The following is a 10,759-nucleotide window of genomic DNA, read 5'->3' as shown; positions in this document are numbered from 1 at the left end:
TAACAATTTTTATCATTTTATCTTAAATAAGAGTGTGCAATATTGCAGCAGAAATAGGGAAATAAGTTCACAAACTGTCATTCTTTAAAGCTAAAGGTTAGGGTTATGGGACTTAGGTTTATGGGTCAATATTATGACTTGTGTGGGTAGAACTCTTCATTGGGTTATGCTTCCTGAAAAAAGACTTTCAGGTAACTAACAGAAGGAATTGCCTTTCTTCCTGCATTAATGGCAAATTAAACCTAAAAGATGGTCTACATGGATTACAGCTAGAAAAAGGAATCAAACCACAGGAAATACAAACTTGCTTGTGTTAACCCAGGATCATCTGGAAAAGTGTACTTGCTAGCAGAACAGTAGTTTACTCCAGGTTTCACTATAGAATAAAAAATTCTACAAGATTATACAACTCCTTTTGCTCTAATTCCATTTCTGGAATTAGAAGAATCTTGCAACCAACTAACTTGGTTATGGAAAAAAAATCTTGATGAACAGAAAATTATATTCCCCCTAATAAAAGTGAATAAATCATTCTTAAGTTTGGTGATTAGCAATCACTCTGCTGGTAGGGAGCATCTGGGTAAACTCACAAAATTAGGTTCCTACACACACTAAACAAATATTCTAAACTGTCCCCATAGGGCAGCTAACAAGGACAAAGTGGGAGAATTTAACTATTTTAGTCTCAACACTTCATTCAACATGAGGCAACTGTAACACCAAGGTTGTGACTTATTAACCTAGTCAATGGCAGAAGCAGCACTAATTCAGAAGTTTGTTTTCTTTTACCATCAAATGCTAAATTAATATCCAAAGGTATATATTTGTATTTACCATGCTGTAAAATTTTAAGTCAATGCTTTAAATTACTGTGTAATCTTTCAATGTACAGAAATGAGAAACAAAATTTCTGAATATCACAATTTTAATACATGTTGACGCTGGTTAATTGGTTAGAACGTTAGGTTAACAAGGCCAAAGTCCAGGGTTTAAAGTCCAACTAGGCCAGTTGGCTTTCCAAACCATTTCTGACAGCACATGTTGTTGGTTAGAGAAATCACTTCTAGGGATTTAAAAAAACCCAAGAAAAACCTGCAAAAGTAAGCCATTAATAATATAAAAAAAGGTGTCTTGTTTGTCACTTTAAAGCTGCATTTTCTTTGACAAGTACATATCTTTTCAACATTATTAGAAATGTGCCTTCTAGAATGCAAACTATTGTTAACTCCATGGCTTTATGTAGGATACTTCCAATGTTACCTCCTCTAAACAGAAAATCCATGGCACTACAAGCCAGTTACTTTACATATCTGTAATTAAGTTACAATTACACCTATTATATATTAGGACCTACAATAATATTTTGGACACATGAAAGTGCAGGACATTTGGCGAGAACACTGGGATTTTAATTTTGAAAACAGTATATTCGAGTGCTCAGTTACAGAACGTTGCCCATACAGAACTGGGGCCTGGGGCTGAGAATTTTTCTCTGCCCAAATGCAGTATCACGCACTACTCCCAAGAGACAGCAACAGATCTGTCCAGATGCTAAGACCAGGGACTTCGAAATCTCCATCTTGAGCCTTACAGGACTTCAGGGCAGTAAAAACTTCATCTTTCAGAGGTGGAGAGGCCTGACAGAGGCTTTGAAACCTGCTCAACAACTCCTCCCAGGGCACATCCTGGGACTCAGTTCCAGTCCAAAGGCCTTTCTGAAGGTTGTAGTGCAGCTGTCGACCCCAGTCTGTTAGCAGGCCCAGATAGACCCGGGAGAGCTCTGGATGGCGCCCCGCCACCAAAGATAAAAGCCCGGCTGGGAGGCTGCGGCAAAAAGCAACCATGACATCCGATTTCCCCAGAAGCCAGCGAAGCAGCTCTTGACCCTCCTCTCCCGGAATTTCGGGGCTGCCTAGTTCCAATTCCTCTTCTTGGTGCCGGGGAGACGACGGCGGCAGCAGGAGCGCGGCCGCTACCACCTGCAGGAAGTTGTTCTGGGGCGAGCGCTCCCACAGGCTGCTGAGAAGCCTACCAGGGACCCCTGCCTCGGCCTCCCCCACCTCCTGCAGACGCCTCAGCAGCAGCTCCGCCTGGGTCTTCATCAGTGAGTCCTCCTGAAGGACCGGGTTCTCTCCATAGGCGTTGAAGTGCAGCATGTGAATAGCGGCCCGGCGGCGGACGAGGCGGGCCAGGCTGCCTTGGAGCGACTCCTCCTCGGCATCCGGGACGCCAGGGCCGGGAAAGAGCTGCTGCAGCAGGTAGTGAAAGGAGGCATCCCCGAGGGCCGGGTTCGTCAGCAGTCGCAGGGACAGCAGCTGGTCGCAGTGCCCCAAGGCCTGGAAGTTCGCCAACCCCGGGGATGGAGCAGGCCCAGAGTCGCCCTGCTGCTTCCACTGGTTTTGCAGTCGCCGCTCCAGAGCCTTGCTAATGCGGGCATGGCGGCCAAAGCGCTTGTGGATGTGGCGCAGGTAGCGAGCCCACTGTAGGGCCCTGCGCACGGTCGGGGGGTCCCAGGTGCTGACGTGAGTCGTGCGGGAGACAGCCAGAACCTCGGAGAAGCGGTCCAAGTGCTGCAAGAGCGGTTCCATGGAGCGCGCTAGGGCCTTACTTCCGCCTTCACCTTGGAGACGGCTACTCTCTGCGTGCTTGATTGGCGTGTTGGTGAAACGATACGCCTCTCTGCAATGCTATTGGGTCAAATCCCTGTCAATCTGACAGCGGCTTTAATCCGGGTACCTGCACTCTGAGAAATGTAAGCCCCGAGAAAGTGCTCTTGGTTTTACTTTTGCCTTAGATATTGAGGAGGCTCATACGGGAGGGAGGGCTAGGATTAGAGAATTCCCGGAGCCACGTGGGAGATGCTGTTAGTTACGGAGGTCTCCGTGCTTCCTTTCGCTTTATAAACATCACTAGTAGAAGTTTCCTGAGTTTTGCGTGAGTGAATCTGTGTTAAGGTTTATCGTAATCGGGGAAAGCCAGACACGGGCTGTTACATAAAAGAAAATGTAATTAAATAAAAATTTTGGTTCAATTCGGTTTAGTAGAAAGGTACTGACCTCCAATTAATTAATGCCAGACACTATGCTAAAGTCTGGGCCTTGACCTTATCCTTTCATTATTAGAACTTGAATCCTTTAAGTGAAACTTAAAGATTAATACTTTATTAAAATAGTAAAGGAACTTAAATTTTATTTCAAAGTTTCATTATTGTTTTTTGTTTTGTTTTTGTAATTCTCAAGGCAGAATAACTTAATTGACTCTTATTTCACACAAACAACTAATTGAACTAAGTGGCATTTAACAGCATTTAACAAAAACAAATGCTTGTCTAAAGATTGTGGGAAGGGGGAGGGGGAAGAAGAATCCACTTCTGGAATGTTTTCTGGATTATTCACAAATTTATGTGTTCTACAAATGTTTATCTGCCAACCTGTAGGGGTTTCGTTCAGAAACCTACAACAATTTCTAGTCTACTGAAACTGATGGCACAATAACTCATTTGAGCTGAGTTTGTTTCCAGTCTTAAAGACACCAAGCAAAAGTATTCTAATGAGTAGTCAGAACTGGTGTTTTGTTTTGTTTTGCTTTAACAAAAAGGAGAAGAGAAACAAATTTAACAGGAAGAGTCATTTTTCATTTATTAACTTTTTTTAAAAAATGAATAAATCAGTGGTGTTCATTATGTTAATTCAGTTTTAGGATCTGATATTTATCACTTAGCCTAAACTCTCAGTTGGTCTGTAGCGGTTACTTGATTTTATCTTTGTCTTGGATACTAGAAACTTTGAGCCAAATGTGCAGTCTACTTTTAGCAAATGCACAGACTTCGCCAATTTATTCTTAAATTGAGCACTTATTATGTCACATAGTGTAAGATACTAGGGATTTATTTGTAAGTAAATAGATGTTGTCCTTGTCCTGGTGGAGAAGTTCATTTCCTAGCATTTAAGAGCAAAATTAAACAGATAACCTCAAATGTGATAGGAGGCTATAACGAAGGTGGATCTCCAAGACTTAGGTGATGGGGAAGGCCTCCCTCTGTAAGAAACTGACTTTCTCCTGAAAGCCCAAAGATGAGTGTTGAAAAAAGTTTTCAAGGTCAAGGGAACAGTTAATTTACAGGTTACCTAAGTTGAGAGAGCCCAATCCGTTCAAGGAGGTGAAAAAGTCCAAAAAATCTGCCTTCAGGTCGGGATGGGAGTGAGACCTTATGGCAGGAGTTGTGCAGATTAGCTTCAGATCTTTCCACTGTTTTAAAATTTTAGCTAAAATCCCTGTTTGGGCATTATAATATGTAAATTTATGCATATTTCACATTCGCTTATTTTCATTAAATGAACACAATGTCTGTGAAATTTTCCCCTTTAGAAGAAAGAAAAGCCTAGGGTTTGGAGCTTCTCCTCAATGTTCCATTTAATCAACAAAATTCAATGATCATTTATTAAGCTTCTACTACATGTAAAGTATTAGGGGGGCTTCCCTGGTGGCGCAGTGGTTGAGAGTCCGCCTGCCAATGCAGGGGACACGGGTTCGTGCCCCGGTCCGGGAGGATCCCACATGCCGCCGAGCAGCTGGGCCCGTGAGCCATGGCCGCTGAGCCAGTGCATCAGGAGCCTGTGCTCTGCAATGGGAGAGGCCACAACAGTGAGAGGCCCGTGCACCGCAAAAAAAAAAAAAAAAGTATTAGGGATTGAAAAAATGATTATGACAAGGTCCTTTGCTTCAAGAAACCTACATTCTTGAGGCAGGGGTGGAAGGGGCACAAAAACACTGAACTATAATGCAATTCAGATTTTATGTGTTTAAAAAATTCTAAGAATTATGCTATGAGAGACCAGATATAAATTGACAGGAGAGTTCAAGGAAGGCTTTACAAAGGACTGATACTTCATTTAGGCCTTAAACTATCATGAAATACAGGAAAATGCAAGTGAGAAAAATAACATAAGGATGTTAACCTGTATAGTGTGTGCTACAAATACTAGTATGAATCTCCCATATCTTCATTATGATTCCTGAATTTCTGGGATACAGTAAATTAGGACAGAGACTGAAAGGCCAGATTTCGGGAGATTTCATTAAAATACATCAATCAAACCATGAGAGTTAAGCATCATAAACAACTAAGCATCAGAAAAAGAGACATTCACAAAAAGTTTACCTCATAGGGTTCTGGTGAGGATTAAATGAAATAATAAATGTGAAATGCCATCCTTGGTATTTTGGCTGTCTTTTAATATTCATTCTATTATTACCCACACTCTCTTTGCATAATAAAGATGCAATTTGGAGTACTGACTCCAGCTCAGCTCAAGGGGTAGGCCAGTTTGAGCCAATCATGTTAATCCACCCCTCTCTTAATTCAGTAATTAATTTAGGAACCCATTCTTAAGCCTATCGATGTATAGCATTTTCTTTTTTTTTTTTTTTCAGAGACAATATAGAACTTTTATTTTTCTGAAACATTGAGAAGTAGTTGCCAGTGACATAATAAAACATTACCCTGAATACTGTGTTTATTATAAATATAAAAATTTTCCTACATAGCTAAATATAACCATCAATGTCAGGAAATTAACATCAATGTATTACTATAATTTAATCATCAGAGCCCATTCAAAGTTGTCCAGTTGTTTCAATAATGTTTTTGTTTTTATTGAAGTATACCTGATTTACAATATTATATTAGTTTCAGCATAGTGATTCAGTATTTTTATAGTTTATACTTCATTAAAAATTATTACAAGATAATGACTAAAATTCCCTGTGCTATACAATATATCTTGGATGCTTATTTATTTTATTTTATTTCTTTGTCTTTTATTTAAAAATTTTTTTTTGAATTTTATTTTATTTTTTTATACCGCAGGTTCTTATTAGTTATCCCTTTTATGCATATTAGTGTATATATGTCAATCCCAATCTCCCAAATCATCCCACCAACCCCCGCCCCCCACCGCCGCTTTCCTCCCTTGCTGTGCATAAGTTTGTGCTTTACATACGTGTCGCAATTTCTGCCGTAAAAACTGGTTCATCTGTACCATTTTACTATGTTCCACATATATGCATTAATGTACAATATTTGTTTTTCTCTTTCTGACTTACTTCACTCTATATGACAGTCTCTAGATCCATCCACGTCTCTACAAATGACCCAATTTCATTCCTTTTTATGGCTGAGTAATATTCCATTGTATATATGTACCACATCTGCTTTATCCATTTGTCTGTTGATGGGCATTTAGGTTGCTTCCATGACCTGGCTATTGTAAACAGTGCTGCAGTGAACATTGGGGTGCATGTGTCTTTTTGAATTATGGTTTTCTCTGGGTATATGCCCAGTGGTGGGATTGCTGGGTCATATGGTGGTTCTATTTGTAGTTTTTTAAGGAACCTCCATACTGTTCTCCATAGTGGCTCTATCAATTTACATTCCCACCAACAGTGCAAGAGGGTTCCCCTTTCTCCACACCTTTTCCAGCATTTGTTGTTTGTAGATTTTCTGATGATGCCCATTCTAACTGGTGTGAGGTGATACTTCATTGTAGTTTTGACTTGCATTTCTCTAATAATTAGTGATGTTGAGTGGCTTTTCATGTGCTTCTTGGCCATCTGTATGTCTTCTTTGGAGAAATGTCTATTTAGGTCTTCTGCCCATTTTTGGATTGGGTTGTTTGTTTTTTTAATATTGAGCTGCACGAGCTGTTTATATATTTTAGAGATTAATCCTTTGTCTGTTGATTCATTTGCAAATATTTTCTCCCATTCTGATGGTTGTCTTTTTGTCTTGTTTGTAGTTTCCTTTGCTTTGCAAAAGCTTTTAAGTTTCATTAGGTCCCATTTGTTTATTTTTGTTTTTATTTCCATGTCTAGGAGGTGGATCAAAAAGATCTTGCTGTGATTTATGTCAAAGAGTATTCTTCCTATGTGTTCTTCTTTGAATTTATTTTTGTGTATGGTGTTAGGGAGTGTTCTAATTTCATTCTTTTACATGGAGGTGTCCAGTTTTCCTAGCACCACTTATTGAAGAGACTGTCTTTTCTCCATTGTATATCATTGCCTCCTTTGTCACAGATTAGTTGACCATAGGTGCGTGGGTTTATCTGTGGGCTTTCTATCCTGTTCCATTGATCTGTATTTCTGTTTTTGTGCCACTACCATATTGTCTTGATTACTGTAGCTTTGTAGTATAGTCTGAAGTCAGGGAGTCTGATTCCTCAGCTCTGTTTTTTTCCCTCAAGACTGCTTTGGCTATTTGGGGTCTTTTGTGTCTCCATACAAATTTTAAGATTTTTTTTTTCTAGTTCTGTAAAAATTGCCATTGGTAATTTGATAGGGATTGCATTGAATCTGTAGATTGCTTTGGGTAATATAGTCATTTTCACAATATTGATTCTTCCAATCCAAGAACATGGTATATCTCTCCATCTGTTGGTATCATCTTTAATTTCTTTCATCAGTATCTTATACTTTTCTGCATACAGGTCTTTTGTCTCCCTAGGTAGGTTTATTCCTAGGTATTTTATTCTTTGGGTTGCAATGGTAAATGGGAGTGTTTCCTTAATTTCTCTTTCAGATTTTTCATCATTAGTGTATAGGAATGCAAGAGATTTTTGTGCATTAATTTTGTATCCTGCAACTTTACCAAATCCATTGATTAGCTCTAGTAGTTTTCTGGTGGCATCTTTAGGATTCTCTATGTATAGTATCATGTCATCTGCAGACAGTGAACTTTACTTCTTCTTTTCCAATTTGTGTTCATTTTATTTCTTTTTCTTCTCTGATTTCTGTGGCTAGGACTTCCAAAACTATGCTGAATAATAGTGGTGAGAGTGGACATGCTTGTCTTGTTCCTGATCTTAGAGGAAATGCTTTCAGTTTTTCACCATTGAGAGTGATGTTTGCTGTGGGCTTGTCATATATGGCCTTTATTATGTTGAGTTAGGTTCCCTCTATCCCCACTTTCTGGAGAGTTTTTAACATAAATGGGTGCTGAATTTTCTAAAAAAGCTTTATCTGCATCTATTGAGATGATCGTATGGTTTTTATTCCTTAAGTTGTTGATATAGTGTATCATGTTGATTGATTTGCATATATTGAAGAATCCTTGCATTCCTGGGTTAAACCCCACTTGATCATGGTGTATGATGTATTAATGTGTTGTTGGATTCTGTTTGCTAGTATTTTGTTGAGGATTTTTGCATCTATATCCTTCAGTGATATTCGTCTGTAATTTTCTTTTTCTGTAGTATCTTTGTCTGATTTTGGTATCAGGGTGATGGTGGCCTCGTAGAATGAGTTTGGGAGTGTTCCTTCCTCTGCAATTTTTTGGAAGAGTTTGAGAAGGATGGGTGTTAGCTCTTCTCTAAATGTTTGATAGAATTCACCTGTGAAGCCATCTGGTCCTAGACTTTTGTTTGTTGGAAGATTTTTTTTTTTTTTTTTTTTTTGCTGTATGTGGGCCTCGCGCTGTTGTGGCCTCTCCCGTTGTGGAGCACAGGCTCAACGGCCATGGCTCCTGGCCGCTCCGCGGCATGTGGGATCTTCCCGGACCAGGGCACGAACCCGTGTCCCCTGCATCGGCAGGCAGGCTCTCAACCACTGCGCCACCAGGGAAGCCCAATGTTGGAAGATTTTTAATCACAGTTTCAATTTCATTACTTGTGATTGGTCTGTTCATATTTTCTATTTCTTCCTGGTTCAGTCTTGGAAGGTTATACCTTTCTAAGAATGTGTCCATTTCTTCCAGGTTGTCCATTTTATTGGCATAGAGTTGCTTGTAGTAGTTAGTCTCTTAGGATGCTTTTTATCTCTGCGATGTCTGTTGTCACTTCTACTTTTTCATTTCTCATTTTATTGATTTGGGTCCTCTCCCTCTTTTTCTTGATGAGTTTGGCTAATGATTTATCAATTTTGTTTGTCTTCTCAAAGAACCAGCTTTCAGTTTTATTGATCTTTGCTATTGTTTTCTTTGTTTATATTTCATTTATTTCTGCTCTGATCTTTATGTTTCCTTTCCTTTTGCTAACTTCGGGTTTTGTTTGTTCTTCTTTCTCTAGTTCCTTTCGGTGTAAGGTTAGGTTGTTTATTTGAGATTTTTCTTGTTTCTTGAGGTAGGCTTGTATTGCTATAAACTTCCCTCTTAGAACTGCTTTTGCTGCATCCGTAGGTTTTGATCGTCATGTTTTCATTGTTATTTGTCTCTAGGTATTTTTTGATTTCCTCTTTGATTTCTTCAGTGATCTCTTGGTTATTTAATAATGTATTGTTATCCTCCATGTGTTTGTGTTTTTTACATTTTTTTTCCCTGTAATTGATTTCTAATCTCATAGCGTTGTGGTCAGAAAAGATGCTTGATATGACTTCAATTTTCTTAAATTTACTGAGGCTTGATTTGTGACCCAAGATGTGATCTATCCTGGACAATGTTCCGTGTGCACTTGAGAAGAAACTGTACTCTGCTGTTTTGGGATGGAATGTCCTATATATATCAATTAAATCTGTCTGGTCTATTGTGTCATTTAAAGCTTCTCTTTCCTTATTTATATTCATTTTGAATGATCTGTCCATTGGTGTAAGTGAGGTGTTAAAGTCCCCCACTATTTTTTTGTCACTGTCGATTTCCTCTTTTATAGCTGTTAGCAGTTGTCTTATGTATTGAGGTGCTCCTATGTTGGGTGCATATATATTTATAATTGTTACATCTGCTTCTTGGATTGATCCCTTGATCATTATGTAGTGTCCTTCCTTGTCTCTTGTAACATTTTTTATTTTAAAGTCTATTTTATCTGATATGAGTATAGCTACTCCAGCTTTCTTTTGATTTCCATTTGCATGGAATATCTTTTTCCCTCCCCTCACTTTCAGTCTGTCTGTGTCCCTAGGTCTGAAGTGGGTCTGTTGTAGACAGCATATATATGGGTCTTGTTTTTGTATCCATTCAGCAAGCCTGTCTTTTGGTTGGAGCATTTAATCCATTTATGTTTAAGGTAATTATCGTTATGTATGTTCCTATGACCATTTTCTTAATTGTTTTTGGTTTGTTTTTGTAGGTCCTTTTCTTCTCTTGTGCTTCCCACTTAGAGAAGTTCCTTTAGCATTTGCTGTACAGTTGGTTTGGTGGTGCTGAATTCTCTTAGCTTTTGCTGTCTGTAAAGCTTTGATTTCTCCATCAAATCTGAATGAGATCCTTGCTGGGTAGAGTAATCTTGGTTGTAGGTTTTTCCCTTTCATCACTTTAAATATGTTATGCCCCTCCATTCTGGCTTGTAGAGTTTCTGCTGAGAAATCAGCTGTTAACCTTATGGGAGTTCCCTTGTATGTTATTTGTGATTTTTCCCTTGCTTCTTTCAATAATTTTTCTTTGTCTTTAATTTTTGCCAATTTGATTACTATGTGTCTCGGCATTTTTCTCCTTGGGTTTATCCTGTATGGGACTCTCTGCACTTCCTGGACTTGGGTGGCTATTTCCTTTCCCATGTGAGGGAAGTTTTCAACTATAATCTCTTCAAATATTTTCTCTGGTCCTTTCTCTCTCTCTCTTCTCCTTCTGGGACCCCTGTAATGTGAATGTTTTTGCATTTAATGTTGTCCCAGATGTCTCTTAGGCTGTCTTCATTTCTTTTCATTCTTTTTTCTCTATTCTGTTCTGCAGCAGTGAATTCCACCATTCTGTCTTCCAGGTCATTTATCCGTTGTTCTGCCTGAGTTATTCTGCTACTGATTGCTTCTAGTGTATTTTTCATTTCAATTATTGTAT

The 10,759-nt window shown here is 39.0% G+C and overlaps 1 protein-coding gene across 1 annotated transcript; it reads right to left on the bottom strand.

Annotated features, from left to right (window-relative positions):
* Positions 1–907: 907 nt before the first annotated feature.
* On the bottom strand, positions 908–2,609 carry FANCF (FA complementation group F). Its single transcript, XM_060104399.1, has one exon. It carries the CDS (start codon positions 2,586–2,588, stop codon positions 1,509–1,511), a length of 1,080 nt encoding a protein of 359 aa, XP_059960382.1. The 5' UTR covers positions 2,589–2,609; the 3' UTR covers positions 908–1,508.
* Between the last annotated feature and the right edge of the window lie 8,150 nt (positions 2,610–10,759).

This window comes from Mesoplodon densirostris, chromosome 7 (assembly GCF_025265405.1).
Source record: "Mesoplodon densirostris isolate mMesDen1 chromosome 7, mMesDen1 primary haplotype, whole genome shotgun sequence".
Classification (NCBI taxonomy): Eukaryota; Metazoa; Chordata; class Mammalia; order Artiodactyla; family Ziphiidae; genus Mesoplodon; species Mesoplodon densirostris.
The sequence above is the reverse complement of the archived record's forward strand: the minus strand, read 5'-3'. Positions and strand labels throughout refer to the sequence as shown.

What these genes read in the sequence shown, in the direction of transcription:
- FANCF (XM_060104399.1), bottom strand. Translation starts at nt 2,588, where the DNA reads ATGGAACCGCTCTTGCAGCACTTGGACCGCTTCTCCGAGGTTCTGGCT.